This window comes from Macrotis lagotis, chromosome 1, assembly GCF_037893015.1.
Source record: "Macrotis lagotis isolate mMagLag1 chromosome 1, bilby.v1.9.chrom.fasta, whole genome shotgun sequence".
Classification (NCBI taxonomy): domain Eukaryota; kingdom Metazoa; phylum Chordata; class Mammalia; order Peramelemorphia; family Peramelidae; genus Macrotis; species Macrotis lagotis.
In genome coordinates this window covers 10253585-10280262 of record NC_133658.1, presented here as the reverse complement: position 1 = coordinate 10280262, position 26678 = coordinate 10253585, and the positions used below count along the sequence as shown (strand labels likewise).

At 48.6% G+C, this 26678-nt stretch overlaps 1 protein-coding gene across 1 annotated transcript; it reads left to right on the top strand.

Annotated features, from left to right (window-relative positions):
• Nucleotides 1–8816: 8816 nt before the first annotated feature.
• BOLA3 (bolA family member 3) lies at nt 8817–17301 on the top strand. Its single transcript, XM_074195161.1, has 4 exons — nt 8817–8898; nt 12156–12279; nt 15745–15833; nt 17037–17301. Exons 1-4 carry the CDS (start codon nt 8839–8841, stop codon nt 17100–17102), a joined length of 339 nt encoding a protein of 112 aa, XP_074051262.1. The 5' UTR covers nt 8817–8838; the 3' UTR covers nt 17103–17301.
• The last annotated feature ends 9377 nt before the right edge of the window (nt 17302–26678 follow it).

The window sequence follows — 26678 nt, the reverse complement described above, 5'->3', positions numbered from 1 at the left end:
AGCAGAAAGGCTCTGCTCCCCGGGGTCAGAGGGGTGACCGCCAGAGGGGTGGCCCACCAGAGAGAAAGAACTTCAGCCTCCCAGAGGCAGCCCCAGGGCACTGGGAGTCTCAGCTCACAGAAGCGGGGGAGTCTCCTGAGCTGCACCCCAAGGAGCACCAGGCACAAAGTGGGGGAACAGTGGGGGACCTCTGCCAGAGCCAGCACATGGAGCCCAGCCCTCGGGCACGCAGGGAGCAGCTTGGTCTTTCTGCAGCCCAGAACTGGAAACAGAAGCAGGTGGAGCCGGTAAGCTGGAGCCTCCAGGGCATGAGCCCATTGAGCTGAGGGAGGGGAGTGAAGAGAAACTGTGAGCTCCATGCTCTGCCCCTGGAACAGGACTCTGGGGCTCTGACCACATTCAGATCCTGATCACAGTCTAGGCCCACCCCACAGAACAGCAGGGCCCCCCCCACCTCAGCCCCGTAACAGAGGGGGGGCGCTTATGGTCATTCACAGACCAGGAGGGAGGACAGAGCCTCACACACTGAGACCCTTGTGGGAGTGTCCCAAAAGCTCAGGAAGCACCCCAAAACCAGGCCCAGGCTAGGAAAATGAGCAAGCAGAGAAACAAAAGGAAGACTATTGAGAAATATTTTGCAAATGAGCCCAAGAAGGATCAAAATACTCAGTCTCAAGATGAGGAAGCACAAGCTCCTGCATCTAAAGACTCCAAGAAAAACAGAAATTGGGCTCAGGCTATGACAGAGCTCAAAAAAGACTTTGAAAATCAAATGAGGGAGTTGGAAGAAAAACTGGGAAAAGAAAGGAGAGAGCTGCAGGAAAAACATGAAAATGAAGTCAGCAGCTTAGTCAAGGAAATCCAAAAAAATGCTGAAGAAAATAGCATGCTAAAAAACAGCTTATGCCAAATGGATAAAACAGTTCAAAAAGTTACTGAGGAGAAGAATGCTTTAAAAAGCAAAATTGGCCAGATGGAAAAAGAGATAAGAAAACTCTCTGAGGAGAACAAATCCTTCAGACAAAGAATAGAATTCAGGGAGTTTGATGAATTTACCAGAAATCAGGAATCAATACTTCAAAACAAAAAAATGAAAAATTAGAAGAAAATGTGAAATATCTCATTGAAAAAAACAACCGATATGGAAAACAGACTTAGGAAAGATAATTTGAAAATTATTGGAATACCTGAAAGTCATGATCAGGAAAAGAGCCTTGACATCATTTTCAAAGAATTACTACAGGAAAATTGCCCTGATGTTCTAGAAGCAGAGGGCAAAATAGAAATGGAGAGAATCCACCGATCCCCCCGAGAAAGAGATCCCAAAAAACCAACCCCCAGGAATATTATAGCCAAGTTCCAGAACTCCCAAGTCAAAGAGAAAATATTACAAGCAGCCAGAAGGACACAGTTCAAATATCGTGGAGCTGCAGTCAGGATCACACAGGACTTAGCAGCAACTACATTGGAAGCTCATAGGGCTTGGAATATAATATACCAGAAGGCAAAAGAACTTAGAATGCAGCCAAGAATGAACTACCTAGCAAGGCTGAATGTCCTCTTCCAGGGAAAAAGATGGACTTTCAATGAACCAGGGGAATTTCAAATGTTCCTGTTGGAATGGCCAGAGCTGAACAGAAGATTTGATCTTCAGATACAGGACTCAGGTGAAGCATAGAGATTGGAGGAGAGGGGGGAAATATGAGGGACTTAATGAGGCTGAACTGCATGTATTCCTGCATAGAAAAATGATGCTGATAATACTCATATGAACCTTCTCAGTTAACAGAGCAGGTAGAGAGAGTTTTTACAGTTGAAGCACAGGAGAAAGCTGAATTCGAAGATAAAATATGGTGTAAAAATGGAGTCAATAGAAAAAAAGGGAAATGGAATGGGAGAAAGAAAAAGGAGAGGGGGAATAGTCTAAGATATTTCACATAAGATTTTTTTTTTATTACAATGAGCTATTGCAATGATATGGAAGGGGGGAGACAAGGGCGAATGAGGGAACCTTTGCTCTCATCAGAGATGGCTAGGAGAGGAAACAGCAAATATACTCAATGGGGTATAGACATCTGGAGTAAGAAGGAGGGGGGAGCAGGGGGAAGGGGTGGGGATGTGAATAAAGGAGAAGAGGATGGACCATTGGGGGAGAGTGGTCAGATATAACACATTTTCTTTTTTACTTCTTGCAAGGGGCTGGGATTGGATGGCCTGCCCAGGACCACAGGGCCAGGTGGATTTTGGGCCTAAGGGGTGGTATGGGGGCTCAGGGCTTCTTGGCCCCAGGACCAGGGATCTGTCTGCTGAGCCAGTCAATGACCCTACAGCAGAGTCAGAGTGAAAGGAGAGAGAAAATAGAGTACATGGTAGTGGAGAAATAAGAAAGGAGGGAGTTGTGATCAGCAATGGCAATGGTGGAAAAATATGGAAGTAATTTTTGCAATGAACTTATCATAAAGAATGCGATCCACCCCTGACAGAGTTGTTGGTGTTGGAACAAAGACTCAAGCACATTTTTTGTTATTATTATTTGGGGGAGGGTGCAGGGCAAGTGGGGCTGGGTGGCCTGCCTGGGGCCACATAGCAGGGTGATCTTTGGGTGTCTGGGGCCGGATTTGGACCCAGGTGCTCTTGGCTCAAGGGCCAATGCTCTGTCTGCCACCCAGCCACCCCTACTATTATTACTATTTTATTTTATTTTGGGTCTTTTTCTATTCTTTTTTTTGGTTTTTGCAGGGCAGTGGGGATCGGGTGGCTTGCATGTCACATGGCTGCGTGATTACTGGGTTTACGAGGCTGGATGTGGACTCGGGTGCTCATGGCTCCAGGGCTGGTGCTTCGTCCATTGTACCACCTGGCCATACCTACAATTATTACTATTATTTTTTTAATTTTAATTTTTTTCTCTCCCCTTTACTTTTTTCGCCCAAGCAAGTCTATCTATATGCATGGGGGGCGAGGGGTATTTTGTTTACTTGTAAACAAGAATATTTTATTAATGTAAAAAAACATTTGTACAAAATGAGAATAAAAAATTAAAAAAAAGAATGATCAGAAATGCTCTATCTCATTAAATGTCCGTATTCAATTTTGCTAAATAGTGATTACTGATTGTAATCCTGGCTCCTCTACCATCTGGAACATTATATTCCAAGCCCTCTGCTTCAATATGGAAATTACTAAGTCTTATGTGATCCTGACTGTGGCTCCACAGCAAATGAATCATTTTTTTTTCTGGATGCTTGCAATATTTTCTCTTTGACTTGGGAGTGCTGGAATTTGACTATTTTCCTGGAAGCTTTTATTTTGTGATCTCTTTCAGAAGACGACCAGTAGATTTTCTCCATTTCTGTTTTACCATTGGATTTAAGATATCAGGGCAATTTTCCTTAATAATTTTTTGAAATATAATGTCCAGGATTAGCTAGGTGGTGCAGTGAATAGAGCACCAGCCTTGGAGTCAGGAGGTCCTGAGTTGAAATATGGACTCAGACACTTGATAATTACCTAGCTGTGTGACCCTGGGCAAGTCACTTAACCCCATTGCCTTGCCAAAAAAGAAATATAATGTCTTTGCTCTTTTTTTTGGCTTTCAGGTAATCTAATAACTTAAATAATCTCCCTTTGATCTATCTTCCAGGTCAGCTATTTTTGCAGTAAGATATTACACATTTTCTCCTTTTTTTTTCTTATTTCATGAAGTTTCATGGAATCATTAGCTTCCATTTTCCCAATTCTAATTATTTTGTATATAATTTTTTCTAATTCATGTAAAGATAGTTTTAGCATTCATTTTTGGTAAGATCTTGAATTCCAATTTTTTCCCTTTCTCTTCTCCCTATCCCCTCCTCACAATCTGACATAAGTTGTGCGTGTATAATCATGTCAAACATATCTCTTTATTAATCATATTGTGAAAGAAGAATCAGAACAAAAGGGAAAACCAGAAGAAAGAAAAAAACCCCAAAACATTTAAAAGAAAAAATAGTATGGATTTCATTCAGCATTTAGATTCCAAATTCTTTCTCTGGATGTGGATGGCATTTTTCATCACTAGTCTTTTATAACTGTCTTTGATCGGTTGGGGCGGCTAGGTGGCGCAGTGGATAAAGCACTGGCCCTGGAGTCAGGAGTACCTGGGTTCAAATCCGGTCTCAGACACTTAATAATTACCTAGCTGTGTGGCCTTGGGCAAGCCACTTAACCCTGCTTGCCTTGCAAAAACCTAAAAAAAAAAAAATAACTGCCTTTGATCATTGCATTACTGAGAAAAGTCATGTGTATCAAAGAGTGGATCATCTCTATGCCGTTAATGAGAACAATCTTCTCCTGGTTATGATCATTGCACACTCAGCACCAGTTCATATAGGCCTTTCCAGGTTATTCTGAAATCCACCTGCCCATGATTTCTTACAGAATAATAGTATCCCAACACATTTATATACTAGAACTTATTCAGCCAGTTCCCAGTTGAGAGGTATCCCCATTCCAATTCTTTGCACCACAAAAACCCAATCTTAATGTTTTATTTTGTTTGTTTGCAAGGCAATGGGGTTAAGTGATTTGTCAAAAGTCATACAGTGAGGTAATTATTAAGTGTCTGAGGTCTATTTTGAACTCAGGTCTTCCTGACTCTAGGGCCAGTGCTCTATCCACTGCGCCACCTAGTGGCCTCCCAGTTCTAGTTTTTAAGGAAATATTTCCTTCACTAATATTTTGTATTTTTTTTCTTTTTGTGGACTTGTTATTTTAAAGTTGTTTGGGGTGGGGTTGTTAGGCACCATAGTGGATGGAGCACTGAAGCCGGAGTCGGGAGGACCTGAGTTCAAATTTGACCTCAGACACTTAATAATTACCTAGCTGTGTGGCCTTAGCCAAGCCACTTAACCCTATTGTCTTGCAAAAAAACAAAAAAAATTGTTTGGAGGGGAATGTTGGGAGGGTTCAGGGTCTCAGCATGTCTCTGCCATCTTGGCTCCATCTCCTGATACCCTCTTCATCATTATAGAACAATAGCGTTCCATTGCTTATATCTCTATATACCTCTCATAACTTTCTCAGTCATGGCTATACCATCAGTTTGAATTTTCCTCATTGCAAAAAGAGCTGCTATAAAGATGGTTATACAAATGGGTCCTTTCATTTTGACAGAATTATTCTGTATAATTGTGAAGTATGGATCTATAAGTGGGGAATCAGCTTCAGCGTGCTGGTGGCATAGGGCATTAGAGCTCAGAACCCACTTCACACAAATCACTTCACCTATCTCTACCTCAGTTTTCTCATCTGTAAAATGGAGATAATAACATCACCTACTTTCTAGGTCTGTTGTGGGGACATGTATACAAACTTAAAGTATTACGTAACTTCTGGCTATTATTATTATGAACAATGATAAAAACCTGACATATTATATCCCTCTTTAATATTTTCCAAGTGCTTGAAACACACAAGCTCATCTGAGCCTCAGAACTGATTTGTGACAGGACAGCTGTGGGCAGAGAGCTAGCCTGGAAGCCAGGAAGGCCAAGGTTCAAGCCCTCTCACTGAATGCCATATGCTTGTAGTGTGGGTGAGCCCCGTAACAGCCTAGAACTCTGGACAACGCTAATATTATAAGTTGTAGGGGCAGCTAGGTGGCGCAGTGGATAGAGCACCGGCCCTGGAGTCAGGAGGACCTGAGTTCAAATTCGACCTCAGACACTTAATAATGACCTAGCTGCGTGGCCTTGGGCAAGCCCCTTAACCCCGTTTGCCTTGCAAAATCCTAAAAAAAAATATTGTTAAGTTGTAGAAAGGCATGATTTGTTCCACAGCTGGCTTAGATATCCAAGCAGTGATGGCTATCTGCGGATTCCACGTGACTACAGTCTAATTAAGCCCCGAAGTGGAGGGGATCTCTGAGATCCTGAAAGTGTAAAACGGTTACATTTTGGACGTCATGAACCCTGGGAATCCTGCTACCCTGTTAGGGCGACATTGGCAGTGATGGCTCTGGCCTGGGTGGCCAGCGATGGAGGGATGACGGTTTATGTAGCTCACAGTAGTGTCCAGGTGTGAAGAGGACTCAAAGAATGTTAGGGTGGGAAAGTGTTTTAGAACCTAGAGTGGAGATAATAATAGTGTTTGTCCTTCATTCCCAGAGGACCATGACATCAGGGAGCTGATGCCATGACAAGCACCTGAATTGGATTGGGGGGGTTATGCTAAGTCACCAGCCTCTCTTTCTCCTGCAGAACTATCTGAACACAGTGGCCAGAGATGAATCAGGATGATCGGATGTGAGTCAATGAGGGTGAAGTGACTTGCCCAAGGTCACAGCTAGTGAGTATCAAGCGTCTGAATTCAAACTCTGGTCCTCCAGACTTCAAGGCCAGGGCTCTGCCCAGTGCACCATCTAGCCCTTAGAATGGACAGTATTAGCCCACGAAATGTGCTTTAGACTTCAGAATGTTGAGTGTCAGAGCTTAGAAGGAACCTAGAACCGCAGCTTTAGAACATGAAAGCTGCTTTGATTTTAGTCTGGTCCAAGTCTTCACGACCCCTTTTGGGCTCGTTTGGGTTTTTCTGGCAGATATACTGGAGCAATTTGCGTCTTTCTTTTTCAGCTCATTTGAGAGAGGACACTGAGGCAAACAGGGTGTAGTGACTTGCTCAGGGTCACACAGCTGAGGCCCCATTTGAACTCAAATCTTCCCAATGTCAGCCCTGGTGTTCCAGTCACTGTGCCTCCTGGCTGCCTGGACACAAAGTGAAGACTGTGCTTGTGGCAGAGCGCCTAGTTTCAGAGTGGCGAGAGCTCCAGAACCCAGGAAGCAAAGCCTCAAAGCTAAAAGGACCAGAACCGGAGGTCAGAACCGGAGGAAAGCTTCGGAGTAGATGGTGCACTCAGGACATGTGGCCAACAGCTAGCTTTTTTTAAGAATCCTCTATGTGGGGGGCGGCTAGGTGGCCCAATGGATAGAGCTCCGGCCCTGGAGTCAGGAGGACCTGAGCTCAAATGTGACCTCAGACACTTAATCATGACGTAGCTGGGCGGCCCTGGGCAAGCCACTTAACTCCACTGCCTTGCAACAGGACAAAACAATAAATATTATCCCCCAAATAAAATAAAATCCTGTCATCTTATTTATTGGGCATCAATCCTTGTAACTTCTGTATTGTTTAAACACTTCCTCGTGACTGTTTTTTATTTTTTATTCTCGTTTTTATTTTTTGTTGGGTTTTTAAAAATTCTGTGTTCTTTCCTCTTGCCTTTGACCTTGGCCGTGTTTTCAGTCATCTTAAGCTGCCTCCCACACTGACCTTGACCCTCCTCACCAGGACCAGGATCTCCAATGAGACCCCCCCTCCCCAGGGTCAAGCTGTCCAAGGCAGGGCCACTCCCCAAACGTCGCCTTTCCTGCGGACCCTAAGGGGGTGCGGAGGCCTCTTCTGGCCTGCTGAGGGCAAGTGAGCGCCCGGCCTGCCCCGCCGAGGCACAAGGCCCGCGCCCCCCGCCCCGGCAGGCCCGCGCCCCCGGCCCCGGCAGACCCGCGCCCCCGCCCCGGCAGGCCCGCGCCCCCGGCCCCGGCAGACCCGCGCCCCCGGCCCCGGCAGGCCCGCGCCCCCGCCCCGGCAGACCCGCGCCCCCGGCCCCGGCAGACCCGCGCCCCCGCCCCGGCAGGCCCGCGCCCCCGCCCCGGCAGGCCCGCACCCCCGCCCCGGCAGGCCCGCGCCCCCGCCCCGGCAGGCCCGCGCCCCCGGGTCTCTGTGCGGGGGGCTTCTCCGTGAGGCTCCCCCGCTGTCCGGCCCGAGCCGGTCCCGGGACTTCAGAGCTCAGGCCGGGGCCGGGGCCGGGGTGCGAGTCGGCCTCCACCTCGGGGCTCCAGGGACCAGAACGGGAGACGGGCCCTGCCCCGGGGCGCCCCCGAGCCCGGCCCCCCCCCCCCCCCCCGTACCGGGGCCCCTCACTCGGTCACCCCCGCAGCCCCGCGCCCAGCGCGGTCACGTGCCGCAGCCCAGGGCGGGGCCGGCCGGAAACTGACGCAGAACTCCGAGGATCCGAGGGGAAATTGACACGGGCGGGGGCGGGCCGGGGCGGGGCGGAGGCTCCCGGAAGCTCCGCCTCGCCTCGCCCCGCCCCACCTCGCCGCCGCCCCTCCCTCGCCCCGCCCCCACCTCCCCGCGCCGTCATGGCGGCCCCGGGCCCTCTGGCCGCCGCCTCGCCCCGCCCCTCGCCCCGCCCCCACATCGCCCCGCCCCCGCGCCGTCATGGCGGCCCCGGGCCCTCCCGCGCCCCGCCCCGCCCCCTCCTCGCTCCGCCCCCTCCCTCGCCCCGCCCCGCCCCCGCGCCGTCATGGCGGCCCCGGGCCCTCTGGCCGCCTCGCCCCGCCCCTCCTCGCCCCTCGCCCCGCCCCTCGCCCCGCCCCCACATCGCCCCGCCCCCGCGCCGTCATGGCGGCCCCGGGCCCTCTGGCCGCCGCCTCGCCCCGCCCCCTCCCTCGCCCCGCCCCTCGCCCCGCCCCTCCCTCGCCCCGCCCCGCCCCCGCGCCGTCATGGCGGCCCCGGGCCCTCTGGCCGCCGCCTCGCCCCGCCCCTCCCTCGCCTCGCCCCGCCCCCTCCCTCGCCTCGCCCCGCCCCCGCGCCGTCATGGCGGCCCCGGGCCCTCTGGCCGCCTCGCCCCGCCCCTCCCTCGCCTCGCCCCGCCCCTCGCCCCGCCCCGCCCCCGCGCCGTCATGGCGGCCCCGGGCCCTCTGGCCGCCGCCTCGCCCCGCCCCGCCCCTCGCCCCGCCCCTCGCCCCGCCCCTCGCCCCGCCCCTCCCTCGCCCCGCCTCGCCCCGCCCCCGCGCCGTCATGGCGGCCCCGGGCCCTCTGGCCGCCGGGGCGCGGCTGCTGCGCACGAGGCTGGCTGAGGTGAGCGCCGGGGGGCGCGGGCCGGGGGCTGTTGGGCGAGGGGCCGAGCCCGGCCGTCGTGGGGCGCAGCGACTCGGGGTTCCGCTCCCCAAGTCCTGCCCTGGGTCGCGGCGGCTCCGCCAGGAAGCTGCGCCGCCCCTCCCCCGGAGAGCGGGCAGCGCCCTCGGTGCCACCGTGCCACCTCTGCCCACGCGGCACCAACGCGGCCCCCCGTTTGCTGGGCGAGGAAGCAGGCGGGTGACGTGCCCGGGCCCAGGGGGCGGAGGGGGAGAGGGGAGGGGGCGGGGTCCTCCCCGCGCCCCCGCCCCACGCCCCTTGCAGGGGCCCTCGGACCCCCAAAACGAAGGCTGACTTGGCGGAGTTGCCTCGGCGGTGTTTGGGGGCTCCCTGGGCAGCCGCGGGGCCCGGGCTGTCCGGCCTGTCCGGCGGCCACCTGGCCGGGGCGGGGGGGGGGGCAGGGGCCGGGGGCGCTGCGTCCTGGGGGGCGGGGGGGCCGGGGGCGCTGCGTCCTGGGGGGCGGGGGGCTCTGCCCCGAGGATGGGGGAGGGGCCCGGGCTGTCCGGCGGCCCCCCGGGGAGGCTCCCCACCCGGGCGCCCCGGCCACCCGCACCCACGGCTGTGTCCGCACAGGCCGGCTCCTCCACGCGGCCTTTCTCCCCCTCCCCACACCTTGCTTCTGGCGGGGCAGTGGACCGAGGCCGCCTTGGACTCAGGAGGGCGGTGCGAGTGCCTGGAGGCGCTGACCATTGAGGCGCTGACCATTGAGGCGCAGGCCCCTGAGGCGCTGGCCCCTGAGGCGCTGGCCCCTGAGGCGCTGATCACTGAGGCGCTGATCACTGAGGCGCTGGCCCCCGAGGCGCTGACCACTGAGGCGCTGGCCCCCGAGGCGCTGGCCCCTGAGGCGCTGGCCCCCGAGGCGCTGGCCCCCGAGGCGCTGGCCCCCGAGGCGCTGACCACTGAGGCGCTGACCACCGAGGCGCTGGCCCCTGAGGCGCTGACCACTGAGGCGCTGTCCACTGAGGCGCTGGCCCCCGAGGCGCTGGCCCCTGACGCACTGGCCACGGACTAGCCGCGGGACCTTGGACGCGTCCCAGCCCTGCCCCCTGGCATCCAGGGTCACCTGCAGTCATTCTGGTTCCTCTCTGGCCACTGGGTGCAGGTAGTTTTGGAGGAGAAAGTGGGGCTGGGGACTTAGCACAGTCCTTAGTCAGGAGGGCTGGAGTTCAAATCCTGCCACGGACGTGAACTTCTCTCGGCCTCAGTTTTCTCATCTGTAAAATGGGAATCATCATCGTAACAGCCCTTAGGCCACAGGGTTGTTCGTATACAGAAACCATTTTCCAAATCTCAGAGGGCCAAATTCTGCTTCTTCATCATGGGATGTGTGTGCCTGTGACCGTAGCTGTGTGTGTGCGTGCACCTGCCTGTGCATTTCTTCCCTCCCAATAGATTTTTTAGGTTTTTACAAGGCAGTGGGGTTGAGTGGCTCGCCCAAGGCCACACAGCTGGGTGATTATTCAGCGTCTGAGGCCAGACTTGAACTCTGGTCCTCCTGATTCCAGGGGCACCGCCTCGCTGCCCCCAAGCAGACCTTTTGAAGAGCAGACTGCAGGGGACACAGCATTTCACTTGGGTTTAGAGGACTCGGCTTTACTGCCCTTGTTTTCTTGTGTAACAACAGTAATAACAGTAACCATAACAATAATAGCCAACAGTAACGATGCACATCCCTATAGAACTTTGAGGTTAAAAACCGCTTCAGTGAACTTTTAGTGAGGACCTACCAGAAGGTGCTGAAGGTGCTGAAGGTGCCAGAATCTGAAAACAAAATAAAATTTAATTTTAAACTTCTGAGGGAGCAGTTTGGATGTGCAAATATGATCTCATTTCATCCTTCCCACAATGCTCCCTGAGTTTTTCCTGAGCCAGGACAGAGCAGCCCGGAGCAATGCAGGTTGGTTAATCGACTGGAGCTTTATCAATGGCTGCAAGAATCCGATTTGCTGGTGCTGGGACTTCTCTCAATGGGAGCTCCCTCTGCCCAGCCATTGGGCAGCCAGGGGTCCTATCCGTGAGCCTAAGTGGGCAGGTGGGTCAGAGGGCATGCAGACCGTCCCAGGGCAAGCCCACCATGTTAGACAACACAGCGGTGACACCACTGGTGAGCACCTAAGAGGGGGCCTGTGGGGACGGCTGGAGTGATTTGGGTAGTTTTGGGGATGCAGCACAGTTTAGCCCATTTCACTTCACTTAACTGAGGCAGGCACAGCTCAGGACAGGGTTCATCAGGATGAATCCAAATGACTGCTTTGTTTTCACCATTTCCCAGTCTACCTGTGAAAGGGAGCTCTAGAAACAGAATGTTTATTATTAAATTCATTACACATATCATATTAAGTGACAGGAAAGCATAACTCTTGACCTTATTTTCATTTTACATTTAAAGAAACTGAGGCAGAGGGGGGTACAAGTGCCCAGGATCTCTCTCTTTCTCTGTCTTTCTCTGTCTCTGTCTCTCTCTCTCTCTTTGGCATAGCCTCCTTTAGTATAAAATGTTAAGGTTAGATCAGATGCTTGCCAGGCCCCTTGCAGCATCCAACCGTCCCTTCTCTATCCCGATTGATGCCATTTAACGGATGGATATGTGGGTAGGGAGATGCCCATCTCCCTGGAACCTTCAGGACACGCTCACTAATTCCCCTCTGAGCTTCTGGAGTTGGGGGTTATTTCCAGTACAAACCCCCAGGTCCCCAGGGGACCCCGTCCTCTGCAGTTGAGGTTGTTGGATCCTGGGATGGGGTTAGTCTAGAAGCTCAGTTGCTGATGCAGCTCAATGGGCAAAACCTCGGGGGCTCCTGGGGCTTGCCCAGAGGCAGGATGTGAACCCAGTCTTCCTCACTCCAAGGCCAGCCCCTGCCATCTGGGACAGGGTGTTCACACTTGATTCTAGACGACTTGGGTGGCCACCTGTTCTTGCGGGGTGGGGGGGGTATGGTGGAAAGGACCCTCCTTTGGAGTCGTGGAGCTAGACGTGGATCTTGCCTGTGATGGTTACGGTCTGATCTAGTCTCCTGCCCTACAAAACGGGGGCTTGGTCTCCTGGTATACAGTAGGTGCTCAATAAACATGATCTGATTGAAAAGCTCCCTGCCAGCTCTGAAGCTGTAACTCTTTGAGCCCAGGGACAGGGGTCAGAGGCCTCATCACTACCCGCGTCACCACCCCGAGATCTCATCTCACTCTTTCTCAATGGACAGGTCCCTCTTCTCCGATGCGCCCAGAGGACATTGGCCTCCCAGACGTCAGGGGAGCTCAAAGTGAGGAACGTCCTAAAGGAGAAGTTTCCTCGGGCCTCGACCATCAAGGTGACAGACATTTCAGGTACCCCACTCTCACGCGGCCAGGGGAGCCAGCCGGACCAGGGGGTCCGACAGCTCTGCTTTTTCTATTTCACAACCCCCCGGGAGCTTTGGCCTGAGCCACCAGTTGCTCGAAGGCAGGAATAACAGCACACATTCCCATTCCTTGGCTTCCTTAAGACAATCCTGGGGAATCCCAAGGAGCCCATTTTACAGAGGAGCCACTGATCCGTTCTTGCAGCCCCAGTGGTTGGACAAGAGACTGGCTCCAGTGCGTGGAGGACTTAGGGTCAGCAGAGACCTGGGTTCAAGTCCCTCCTCAGCAATACTCATTTTAGCTCGTGAAGTTTTAGAATCCCCAGCTTTTAAATGGGGTGGTTTTGGAGAAGGACTTGGAAGAGTTCTTATTCCAGCCCGATTCCTCCTTCACTGGCTGCTCTAGCAGCGGGCTGGAGGATCCCCTCTGCCTCCGGGAGTCAAGGCACGGAGCCACAGAGACCTGGGTTCAAGTCCCACTGACACATACTGGCCGCATGTCTCTGGGCAGACCACTTAACCTCTTGGGACCACAGGCGATGTTATTGTTCAGTCATCACCCAAGCAGCGTCTGGGACCATTGGGGGTTTTCTTTGGCAGAGATACTGGAGTACTTTATCATTTCTTTGCCCAGTTCATTTTACAGATGAGGAAACTGAGGCAAACAGGGTGAAGTGACTTGCCTAGGGTCACCAAGTCAGTAAGTGTCTGAGACTAGACTTGAACTCAGGTCCTCCTGGACTGTCCAGGGCTGGCCTCCTCCCCAGGAAGTGGTCAGACTTTAACTTGCCGAACAGGTGGCGCTCTGAGTTAGTAGAGGGAGTTTGTCCACAGGGAGTTCGTGCCGCCGGTGAAGTCACATGTCCTGTTTCCTGCCCCTCACCCCCCCCATCCCTCTATTTACTAATGTAGAGAACCTGAGGCTAGTGGCCAGAGCAGGGTGGCGGCCCAGAGTCACCTGCCAGGGTCTTCTTACGGGGAGTCCGCAGCAGACCCAGGAGGTAGGCTGGGGGAGGCTGGGAGAACACCTGAGCGGGCTGCATCCCTTCCCTTGGCCTCAGTTTCCTTTTCTTCAAAATGAGAGTTTGGGGCCAGAAACTTTCAAGGTCCATTCCAGCTTTAGGTCTGTGATTTTTGCTGTGCTGAGCCCCAAACTTGCCCTCAGGGACACCACATTCCACCAAAAAGGAAATACCACATGATTTTGTAGGGTGGGAGACGAGGGGTGCAGAGCCCCAACAACTGGGAAGGCCCTAGCTAAGGCCTTCTTCCATTGGGCTAGCCCAGGGAGGTCGCTGCTGGTTCCCCCAAATGGCACGGTGGAATTTAAGAATTCAGGATCCTTTGTATCTTGAGACTCTTTGAGTTCCTACATGAAAATTTAGACTATGAGCACTGTGTGTGTGTGTGTGTGTGTGTGTGTGTGTGTGTGTGTCTGTGTCTGTGTCGTGTGTGTGTTTGTGTGTGTCTGTGTTGTGTGTGTTGTGTTGTGTGTGTCTGTCGTGTGTGTGTCTGTGTCGTGTGTGTGTGTCGTGTGTGTGTATCTGTGTCGTGTGTGTCTGTGTGTGTGTGTGTGTGTGTGGCTATCGGCTGTCTCCAGCAGCCGCGCCCAGGAGCCTGGCCTCAGTGCCTGTCAGATAGCGTCCGGACCCCCCTTCCCATACCCCCACAAGTCTCTGCTCTGCTCCACCCTTGCAGTCCGGCCAAGAGCAGTTGCAAAGCTATTTACCAGTCCGGCAAGACTTGCAAAACACATTTCACTTTAGGAACCATCAAGAGTGAGAAAATTTAAAGTACATTAAATAAACAAAAACGAGAGGCACTGTGATAAAATTGAGAATTCTGGACTTCGAGCCAGGAAGACCTGGGTTCAAATGCTGCCTCTTACCAGCTAGATAAGCAGGGATGAATCGGGGCAACAAAATGACCTTGGAGAGGTCATTGAGGTCACCTCCCTCATTTCACAGATGGGGAAATCGAGGCACAGAGAGACATTGAGTGACTTGCTCCATGTCCCAGAGGAACATGTCCCCAGTAGGGAGGGAGGATCCCAGCCGAGGCCCTCAGGCTACAGGTCCATGACCCCACAGAGAGGGCCTCCTCCCCACTGGCCTAGCTTGTTCTTTCTGTGTCAATAGCTCCTCTCTACAATCTTTGGCTTAATGGATGAACCTCAGGATCAATCCCACTTCAGACCCTTACGAGCCATGTGACCTGGCACAGGCCGGCCTCAGTTTCTGTAGAGTGGCCCCTCCATTCCCATTTCGTGGTCTTGTAACCCCCATGTCTAAGACCTCCACCTGGCACACATCTGTTAGCCCTTCTAATGCTTGTTGATGCAGTTTCTCCTCTCACCCTTCCTTTTCAGTTCTGGAGAGAGCGACTTTCTGACTGATCCCTGACAGCTGTCCTCCATCCCTGGCCGGGAGCCTGTCATTTCTGTTTTTTAAGCTATGTTCCAGAAATCTGAAGCTGTCATTTAAAAAAAAATTCCATCTTGGGGCACCTAGGTGGCACACTGACCCTGGAGTCAGGAGGACCTGAGTTCAAATCCAGCCTCAGACACTTAATAATTGCCTAGCTGTGTGACTTTGGGCAAATCATTTAACCCCATTGCTTTGCCAAAAAAACCCCCCCAAAAAACCCTATCCTTTATCATCTAAGTGGATAATTAGAATTCGAACCTGACTCTTCTTCTGAAGCCCTCACCCCTCACCCATGGCCACAAAAGCATCCCACTTAGTGTCTCTCCGGCTTCCAGAATTTACTCTCATCTGTCCTGACCACAGATGACATTGCTTCTTGCCAATGGGTTTGTGCCTATAAAAAGAAATTAGTTCAGAAACCATCTCCTGGCCATTGAAGGTAATCCACTGCTGCCATATGGGACCTGCCCCTAAACTGTGGTAGGTGGATAAGAAATTCCAGTTCCTCTGGCCTGAAAAACTGATCTTTGACATCTTTTAATATACATTTTATTGATACTTTTTGTCTTTAGATCATAGATGTTTCTGGGGGAGAGGAGAAACTGTCTTCTCCTTATGGCAAAGAAAAACAAGCAAAATGTCTGATACTGTGACCACATCAGGGAGGGTACACAACATTCTGTACCAGTAGGCTCCCACCTTTTTTTTTTAAGAAATAAACTGAGGCAGAGCTCTGAGCCAATAGCCATTTTTGTTTTGTTTTTTTGCAAGGCAGTGGGGTTAAGTGACTTGCCCAAGGTCACACAACTAGATAATTAAGTATCTGAGGCTGCATTTGAACTCATGTCCTCCTGACTCCGATGCTCTGTCCACTGCACCACCTAGCCCCACCCCACCCCCACACCTTTTTTCAATGGGGAAGAAAACACATTTCTTTATCTGTTTTCATTTCCTTTATTGGTTCCTCAAAGTTCAGCTCGCTTTGGTGATCTTTTAATTTATATCATCAAATGTTTTGTTTTTAGGTGGCTGTGGGGCCATGTATGAAATCCATATAGAGTCAGAAGAATTCAAAGACAAGCGAACTGTACAACAACATCAGATGGTTAACAAGGTTAGTGGAAATAACAACCAGGTCACATCTCTGCCCCACATGAGACCTCTCGAAACTCATACCCCATAACCAAACAGTGAAGTTGGTATTCGAGGATTCTCATCCCCATTTTACACATGAGCAAACTGAGGTCTAAGAGCTTACGTGATCTTCCTTCTATCATCAAACTAAGGCCCTAGTAATACTTGAAGACAGCATCATGTCCCGTCTTTCCCACCCCCAAGCCTTCTCTCCTCCATTTCCTTCCATCACTCATCCTCTAGCAGAGACTCACGGCCTTCCCTGACCTCATATGCTGCTCTGCACTTTCTCCATCTTACTTTTGGGGTCCTCAGAATTGAACACAGTGCTCCATTTGAGCACTGTGTCAGACATTTGAGGTCTGACCAGGCTTTATGGAGGTGGAGGAGAGAGCTTGGCTGTGTGTCTTTCTGCTTCTTCACCGTCTTCTCATCATCTCCTTCCAATGGCTCCCACCATGCACCCTCAGGGAGGTGAAGCAATTTTCCCAAGTCCTCTGCTTCCTGCTCTTTTCCTCTGTATCCCAGCTTCCTCCTGTGGGATTCTTTTTCAGGTATGAGTTGGACCTGACAATCATCTAGCTCTGACAGTCTGTTCTGACTGGTCCTGATCAGGGCCTTGTGTGTTGGCCCCAGGCCCTAATCCCTAACCTCCAAAATCACATGAGTTAGGTGATGCTTCTGATAGAACACCACCCCTGGAGTCAGGAGGACCTGAGTTAAATTTGGCTTCAAATATTTGAAACTTCAAAAAGTTGAAGCTGTGTGACCTTGGGCAAGTCACTTTACCCAGATTGCCTTACATCCAGGGCCATCTCCAGTCATCCTGAATCATATCTGATCACTTGATCTAGATGACTCTGGAGGAAAAAGTGTGGCTGTGGACTTAGCACAGCCCCCACCCCGCACTCCAATCCAATTTACTTGCTTGTCATGGCATCACCTTCCTGATGCTATGGTCTTGTAGAATAAGGACAAATACCATCATCATCATCATCATCATCATCATCATCACAAAATCACCCAAGATGTGCCATCCCAGTTCCCAGGGTCACACGTACAATGAAGGTCGTCCTTCATCCTGCATGGACAGATTGTTTCCGAGGAAATCCTGTCCTGTCTTTGAGGCTCCTTTGTTAACTGTTGCTACCAAAAAACTGAGACTGCTCTTTTGTTGGTTTAGGCACTAAAAGAAGAGATTAAAGAGATGCACGGACTGAGAATATTCACTTCGGTTCCAAAGCACTGAAGCTGAGCCTGGAGTGGGGCCCTGCTGCTGACACTGCTGGATCTGTATCCTAGGAGGCCACGGAGGCTGTTCTCCCCAGAGTATTTTCCCTCGAATGTCTCTTGTGGTTTCCCAGCCATCTCTCTGAGTTCTCATGGTCAAGAAGCCTTTGGGCTGTTAAGATATTCATTAAAGGCAAAAGACTCCATAACCTTGGAAACCTTCTTTTTCTGCCCAAAGTCATTGGCTCTCTCTGGAAGCCAGGCAGTTTTCCACCTTCTGCTGGCTTGGAGGTTTCCATCCCTTCCAGGGTCACACACACTGGTACCACAGATCAGAACCAATTTGTTTGTCGGACTCTTGGCATCATCATGTTAATACCCAAGGGAAGGCTGCATCCTAGCTACTTTTAGGTGGCCACCTAATTGCCTGGGGGGGGGGGGAACTAATTTAAGCTTATTTAATAAAACATTGACTTGAATGGCAATCAAGAGTCACCTGATGCTTGCCCTTGGGCATCTTGTTCATTTGCTCTGACCTGCAATCCTCTGAAGGAGGTGATGGGGCTATTGTGGGGCTAGCCTGGTCTTGACATCAAGAATTCTGCCTGTGATACTTAGTGGTGTGTCTGTGGGCAGGTCCCTTAACTTCTCTGAAGCCCATTTCATTGTAAAATGGAGAGAATGATGCTGATGACACCCACTTTCGAGGTGGTTGTGATTATTACCTCTGGGACCCTCTTGGACCCAATTGAAATTTCTATTTGTCATTTCATGTCCTTTCCAGGCTTCTCAAGCACATACTGCAGTGCTGCCAGATGAGCCTTCTTCATAGTCTTCATGCACAGTATTCCATCTCCCACCTAAGTGGCTTTGCCCTGACTGTCCCTCATGCAGGGGTGCCTTCTTCCCTCACTCGTCTTTTAGTATCCCTTGCTTTTTCCTCCAGCTGCTATTGCCTTCCTCCCCCACCAAGGATATTCTTTTTTCTTTCTCCCCAGCTATCTTTGTATTTTCAGCACCTACATACAGTAGGTGCTTAATAAATACTTGTTGATGATTATCAAATGAGAAAATATGTATAAAATACTTTAAGACCTTAAAAATGCTGTAGAAATATCAGGTCTTATAGTCATTGTTCTGTACCCAACGCAGATGCCGCTACTTCCATATTACAGATGAGCAAACTGAAGCTTAGAGAGCAAATCATTGGCCCAATCACACAGTCAGGGAGTGTTGGCAGTGGGGACTAGCTATATATTATGCTGTTGGGGATGTCAGAGGTCAGTTGGTCTGAACTGAAAAAGTGACCATCAGGTGTTGGTTTCTGAATCTCTAAAATGAGGCAGGCAGGAGGACTAGGTTTCGGGGTCCCTTCCAGCTGCCTCTGTAATCATTTTACCATGTATTTATTGCATGCCTTTAAGGTACAAGGAATGGTGCTGCCAAAGGAAAAGATGGCAACATCCCCAAGAACTTAGGTTCTTCTGGTGTCTACTGCTCAGTAAGAGTTCAGAAAATAGAGGCTAAGAGGAGGTGGGAGCACTGGTCATTACAGAGATGAGGAAAGAACAAATGTAGGAGGCAACCATGGAGCAGCGCTGTGTAGAAAGAGGATTCTAGAGATTGAGGGCAGCACTAGTAGTGAGCAGATCTTCAGAGATCTTTGTTGAAGGCTAACTTAGAACCCAGGGGAGGGGGCAGATGTTACAAAGAAATCTTGAGATCCACCGTGTTTCCAAGACTGCACATGGGTTCAGTCAAGATAATGGCCACATCCATTCAAGCCTGGCACCTGAGAGGTCCAAATGGCTCATGGGTCCTGATGGTTTCTGGAAGTTGCAAGGGCAGGAAGGGATGGTGGGATACATCTGGGCTTGGCATCAGAAAACCAACTCAAAACCCACATCTTCCTCTTAAAGTTTTCTGGCCCCATCCAGCTCAAATGGTCCCAGTGGCCTGGGTCTCATTAATGAGTATTCCGTCTCTTCAAGGAGCCACCACTGGTTCTGGTAACACTATCTCTTTTAGTAGGTAAAATTAATCAACCCTAACCCACAGACATTTATGGAGCCCCCACAATGTGTTTCCTCTGGGATTCCCTCCCCGCTCCTCTGTCTATATCTTGGTATCTAATAATCTATACATTGTCTCTCTCAGTAGATTGACCTCCTTGAGGGTGGGGGCTGCTTTTTACCTCTTTGTGTCTCCAGGACTTCTCATAGTGTCTGCCATGGAAGAGGGTTAAATAAATGCTATTTTTTCCAATGCAAGCACTATATAAAATAGGTGCTGGAGACAAGTTTATATTTGACTGGGAGAGTACAATGTAAACCCAGACAAATGTATGACACATGTGTGTTATGTATGTCTACACATATACATGTTATATAATTTGTACACGTGTATAAAAGAGATTTAGGGGGATAAGGGAGAGGTGCTAACAAGCTAGAGGAATCAGAAAACGTCTGGAAAGAAATCCTTTCTCATGTCCTTGTCTTGCCTCAAGCACATGCTTCATTGAGTGTAGATGACCTTTCGCTAATAAGGACATGACTACTTTTTGTTGAAGGTTTTTCGGGTTATTTCTTAGCTCAACTTTCTCTAGCATTCCTTTCATAAAATCTTCTCACATGACAAAGAAAATCTTTTGAGCCCAACAAACAGCCCCATGACTGAAGATGTATGCCACATTTGGCACCTGACTTCCAAGACTTCTGTACCAGCCACAGAAAGATATGCTTCATTAGTTTTCTAGTAAAAAGACAGATCAATGTCTTCCATAGGAACTCAGATGTCTTTTAGTGTCATTTCCATTTATATTATATGGAAATGCTTGTGTGTAAACTGAGGAAGAAGGTGAGAAGAGCCTGAGAGGTAATAAAACACAACGGCTACAATAATGTAAATTAAGAGGAAACCGAGAAGAAAACAAATTCTGAGTAATTCTTATGGACAAGCTTGGAACAGCTAAGGGGCATTGTAGTGGAGAGCCCCCCAGCCTGAATAAGGAAGACTCATCTCCCTGAGTTCAAATCCAGCCTCAGATACTTACTAACTATGTGACCCTGGGCAAATCCCTTAACCCTGCTTGCCTCAGTTCCTTTATCTCTCAAATGAGCTGGAGAAAGTGATGCCAAACCACTCCCATGCTCTGCCAAGGAAACCTCAAATGGAGTCATGATGGGTCAGACACTATTCAAATGACTGAACAAAATTGTATGTGCTGAGCAATTGATGACTTCTGATGTCCTCTATTTGCTTCTTAGAATTTTCCATATTGTCTGATTAACATTCTTTTTTTTTAATGTTTAATATACTAAAGAAGGAATGGTAAGAATAATCCAGTATCTTTGCTGAGAAAGCCCTAAATGAAGTCATGAAGAGGCAGATATGACTGAAAGAACTCAACAAGAGCTCAGGCTCTATGGTGCTCTGGTTCTGCTCTTTACTCTGCATCAGTCCTTAAAAGGAGGGGGAGAGAATGAGCATTTATTAAGTGCCTACTGTGTGCCAACCATGCTAACAAATATCTCATTTGATCCTCGCAACAACTCCTCAGGGTAGATGGTATTTAACCCACATTTTACAGTTGAAGAAACTGAGGCAAACACATTAAGGGACTTGCCCAAGATCACAAATCTAGTAAGTATCTGAAACCAACTTCCAACTCGTCTTCCTGAATCCAGTCCCACTGCTCTATTTAACTGCCCCAATCTATCAATTTGGCAAAGATGAAAGAAGACAAGAATGGACATTGATGGAGGGGGGATGAAAAGATGGGCACACTTATGTTCAATGAGTAGAATTATGAATGTTTCACTATTCTGAAAAACAGTTTGGAACAAGACAATGTAAGCCACAAAACTAGACTTAACCTTTGACACAGCAGTAGCAGTACTTACATTCTGTGTCTGAGGCTGCGTGTAAACTCGGGTCCTCCTGACTCCAGGGCCAGTGCTCTGTCCACTGTGACAATTGCTACCCAAGAGCTCAGATTCTGGTGGGGGAGATCAAAAGAGCATTCAGAATACAGATGACAAGAACAAAGTGGTCAAATACAAGGTAGTCTGGGAACAGGCAGCTGGGGGAGATGAGTGAAGATTCCAGCCAGTGCAAACCGGCTAAAGAAATGATCGTAGGGACGTGATGCAATATTCTTGTAACATGAGAAATGACAATTATTTGAATGACCCGATGGAGGGTTGGTTGTTGTCCCCCACACTCAAAATATGTCCAACTGTGGTTGATCAGACTGCTGCTAGCTTGGAATGCTCTACCACATAACCAGGAGAACAGTTACACAGTGGCCACAGTCGACCCTCCACCCTCTCATTTTGGTCTACATTTCCCTCACCGACTCCTCCCCTTGCCCTTCCCATGCAGTATCACTAACAAGAGACTGTTGAACAGCTCCAGTGAGTTGTACCATATTCATCTCAAGATCCACATGTCCAAATCAGAACTCACCATCCTTCCATCAGTAGAGGAATGGCTAAACAAATTGTGGTATATGTATGTGATGGAACACAAATGTTCAATTAGGAATCAGGAGCGATGGGATTTCAGAGAAGCCTGGAAAGACTTGCATGAATTGATGCTGAGCGAGATGAGCAGAACCAGAAGAACACTGGACACCTTAATAGCAACATGGGGTGATGATCAACCTTGATGGCCATGTTCACTCCACTAGTGCAATGATCAGGAACAATATTAGGGGATCTGTGATGGAGAAAACCATCTGTATCCAGAGCAGTAACTATGGAATTTAAACAAAGACCAAAGATTATTGTCTTCAATTTTTAAAAAGTTGTTTTATGCATTACAACATTTGGATCTATGCATATCATATAATGATATGCCTTCTGTTGAGGGGAGGGGGGAGGGAAGTGGGGGGGATTGCAAAATTCAAAGTCTTCCAAAAAAAAAGATTGGTATAAACTACTGTTGTATATGGGTTCAAATCCAGTCTCAGACACTTAATAATGACCTAGCTGTGTGGCCTTGGGCAAGCCACTTAACCCCATTTGCCTTGCAAAAACCTACTGTTGTATATAATTGGAAAACAAAATATTTATATAATTAAAAAAAAAGAACTCACCATCCCTTCAAACTCTTCTCTCTTCCTAAATTCTCAGTTTGATTCCAACCTCTCTTTCAAGGTTTATTGTTTATTATTCTCTTCACACACTTGACTTCTGAACTTAATAAATACATTTAATTTCTAAATGATTGTTGATTTGATTTGAGTGTCACATATATAACCTGTCACATTCATCTACAACCTGGTAAAAATCTCATGACCATGATCACATGTTTTTTAACTTTTCTTAAGGGAGGTAACACAAAGCAGCAGACTCTGGAAGTCATGCCAGGGGAGGAGGACTTCAGAGAAATGGGCACAATTATACAGGAGGAGATAATGTTTTAGGATGATTCCATCTAGCTCAGACTTTTTTGGTTTGTTTGTTTACTGTAGTGGCCTTTGAAAGGCTATTTTTGTGGGGAAGTTAAAGCCTTGGACTGCCTGGCTCTGAGGGGGGAGTTTTGGATGGGGGTGGCTGAGAATCAGATTTCAGTAGGACAAACTTGCGTTTGGAGGTGGTCCCAAGGAGGATGGAATGCCTTGGAAGGTGATGGGTTTCCCTTCCCTGTACCTCTGCAAAGAGCTCCATTATCATTTATCAGGGGAGATGTAAACAGAATCATTTGGAGTATGGCTTGGACTAGTTGACCTTGGGGGTCTCTGCCAAATCTGAGATTCTGTTGGTCACTCATCCAGAATTTACTAAGTGCTTACTGTGTTCTAGGTATGACCCTAAGTGGAAGGCAAAAGTGTGGTCCTTGATCCCAAGGAGCTCCCATTCTCATTGGAGAGACAACATACATAGCTGATATAGGCAAGTGTTAACGGGAGGTTATCTCAGAGAGAAGGCACCAGCAATGAGGGAGCCAAGAGAGAAGCAGATTTAGCTTGGACTTGAAAGAAGTCTAGAAGCAGGAGGTGGAGTTTAGGGGTGGGGGGGTTCCAAGACAGGGTACAGTTAGCGAAGAGACAGTTGGGCTATACCTCAGCCACTCAATAGGCATTTATTAAGCACTTACTTATGTACTAGGTGTCATGCTAAAACTGGAAACACAATACAAGCCAGAAGTCCCAGCTTTAGATTTCAGAAGAGTCTGGAAAGTCTCATGGTGCTAAGTGAGCAGAACCAGGAGAAGACAATAACAGCAACATTGTGTGATGATCAACTGTGAAGGATTTAGCTTTTCTCAGCACTATAATGATCCAGGACAATTCCAAGGGCTCCTGATGGAAACTGCAATCCACATCCAGGAAAGAACTATGCAGTCTGAATGCAGATCGAAGCATATTATTTTCACTTTTCTTGTTTTCTTTCCTTGTGGTTTTTCCTTTTTGTTGTTTCTTCTTCCCTGTGTCTAATATGGAAATAATTTCAACATCATTTCACAGGTTTGACCTGTATCAGAGTGCTTGTTGTCTTGGGGAGGGGAGAGAGACAGAGAAAATCTGGAACTCAAAATCTTGTAAAGAATGAATTTTTAAAACTACTTGTAATTGGAAAAAAAAATACTATTAAAAAACGTCCCAGTCTTCAAGAATCTTACGAATGATGTTTGACCTTCCTTTTCAAAAATGACCATGACATCAGGGAGGTGATGCCATGACAAGCACATGAATTGGATTTGAGTGAGGGGTGCTAAGTCACCAGCCTCACTTTCGCCTCCAGAATCTGGGTCCAGTGACCAGACATGAATCAAGATGACTGGAGATGCCCTGAATGTGAGGCAGTCAGGATTAAGTGACTTGCCCAAGGTCACACAGTTAGTGTCAGAGACTGAATTCAAACTCCTGTCTTCCTGATTGCAAGATCAATGCCCTATCCACTGCACCAGCTGTCCCTCAAGAATCTTATATTCTAATAGGGAAGATACTTAAAATGAAACTGAAAGGAAGGAGTGATGGATGGACAAGTCCAGATGAAGGTGGCCTGGTGGGAAAGGATGAGGTGGCTGGCCTGGGGGTCCTTATAGAATGGAGAATGGAACCCTCCATCTTCCAAACAGACTAAGACCAGCATCACTGATCATCGAACAGCCTGAAGAGAATATGATATAAGAAGGACTGTAAGATGGGAAGGAGCCCACCTGGAGGACTTTAAAAGTCAGAGGACTTTCCATCTGATCCTGGCTTCAATGACTGGATGGTTATTGGTTAGTTGGTTTGTTGTTGAAGAGGATCAAAAAGGACATCACCATGTTGGTGTCCAGGTTTGGTGTGTCTGACTGTGATGATCAGACCGCTATGTGCTTGGAAGGCCCTGCCTTGGGGTGGATTCTCTACATTTGCACATCTCACATTTCTTTTGAGCTACCAAAATTTTATTTCACTCACAGAGCATAAGGTCTTCTTTGATAAAAACATACCATCCTGGGTGATCCTTTTCAGCATTTCCTATATCTTACAATCATTTCGAGTCCTTCAGAGAGACCTTGAGAGTGTCCTTGAATCACTTCTTTGATCTCTGTAAGTGCCTGTGTGAATTCTCTGTAAAATAGTCTTTCAGGCAAACATACCTTTGGTATTCCAACAACATGGACAACCCATTCCAGTTGTACTTTCTGCCACAGAGTTCAACTCAAGAAATGACCTCAGTGTCTGGTACCTTATCTTGCCAGGTGATCTACAGAATCCTCCTAAAACAATTCAAATGCAACTGGCATGGCACTGGTAAACTGTTCGGGTTTCACAGGCACATAGTAATGAGATTAAAACAATGGCTCTGTAGACCTTCAGTTTGATAGACAGTCTAATACTTCTCTTAAATATTTTCTTTTAAAGTCTCCTAAACACTGAGCCAATTCTGGCAATGGATATATCAATCTCATCATTTAGGTGTCTATCTCTGGAAAGTATACTGCCAAGTTAAGTGAACATATCCATAGCATTCAACATTTTTTGATTTTCTGTAATCCATGGTTCCACATATGGATGATGTGGTGCTGGCTGGTAGAGAACCCTATTTTCTTGGTGTTATCAGGTCAAAATCAGCACAAACAGCAGAGAATCAATTCATATTTTTGTATTTCGGCCTCAGAGAATGCACTGAATGCACACTCATCTGTGAATAAAAAGCCATACACCAACTCTCCCTCCACTGTAGTCTTGGATTATAGTTTTTTCAAGTTAAATCATTTGCCATCAGTTCAGAAGCTGATCTTGATGTCATTTTTTTGTCCTCTGATACCATGGCTGAAAATTTCATGCTAAAAAGCATTCCATTGTGATTGAGAAAGTGCAAGAATATCATTCATTATCCAGAACTCATGTAAACATGATGTCATGAAGCTGGCATACAATACAGATGAATTTCTATGGACAATCAAATTTGGCCACAATTTTCCCCAAGTTTTCATGACTGGACAATATTTAGCAGGAGTCACTAAAGCTCAATGAGGGAACATGGTCAGACTTATTGAACTTTAGAAAGATAAATCTGACTACCAAGTGGAGGATGGATTAGAGTAGGGGGACTATGTAGAGAGATCAACTATGGCAATAGCCCAAGTGATAGGGGATGAGGGCTTGTACCAGGGTGGCCACTGTGTGAGGGGACAGCAGGGGACCTTTGTAAAAGATGGTGTGAATTGGGATTAGATAAGGGTATAGAGACTCCCAGAGTCAAAGATGACACTGGGATTGTGAACCCAGATGAATGGGAAGATGGTAGTGCCTGGGACAGTAATAGGGAAATTGGGAAGAGGAATAGATTTGGGGGAAGAGTTCTATGTTAGACATGGTGATTTTAAGATGTCTATGGGACATTTAGTTCAAGGTGTCCAAAAGATAGTTGGTGATGTGACTGGAGATCAGAAGAGAGGTTTGGGTTTGATAAATTGATTTGAGATGCATCAATATAGAGATAATTAAACCCATGGGAACTGATGAGATCATCAAATGAGATAATATGGAGGGAGAAGAGATACCAGGATAGAGCCATAGTTTTCAGGCAGGCTCTAGCTGAAAATCCAGAAAAGGAAGTGAAGTGGCCTGAAAGGTAGACGAACCAGGAGAGAGCAGCTTCAGTATCCAAGCTACCTTCCTTCCTTCATCAATGACTCCAGTATCTAACTCAAAATCTTTCCCCTCCAACCCTTGATCTTATACTAAAGGATGTCAACACATGCCACCATTCCCTCAAACTCCCAAGATTCCCATGTCCTCTACTCACTCATTTCCATTGCCTATTTCTCCAGCCCATCCCAGCACACCCAGCGGGGGTCATATCCCCTAACTTGTTACTGCCCACAAGCGTTTCACTTTGTGTTCATGGACTACAACGTTTTTGTCTGATCACAGTCTTTTATCATCACACTTTTTTCTACCTCAACCCCTGATCCTGTTCTCTCTCCTTGCTGAGATTCTCCAAGTCATCACCCCTTCAATGGCTAGCGTCTTCCTTCCCCATTTTAACCTCTTGGTGAACCAATTCACTTCTATCCTATCCTCTTTATCTCAATCTGTCTAGAAGCAATTATTAAGGGCTTACTCCATGCAAAGCACCAGGCCGAGCAC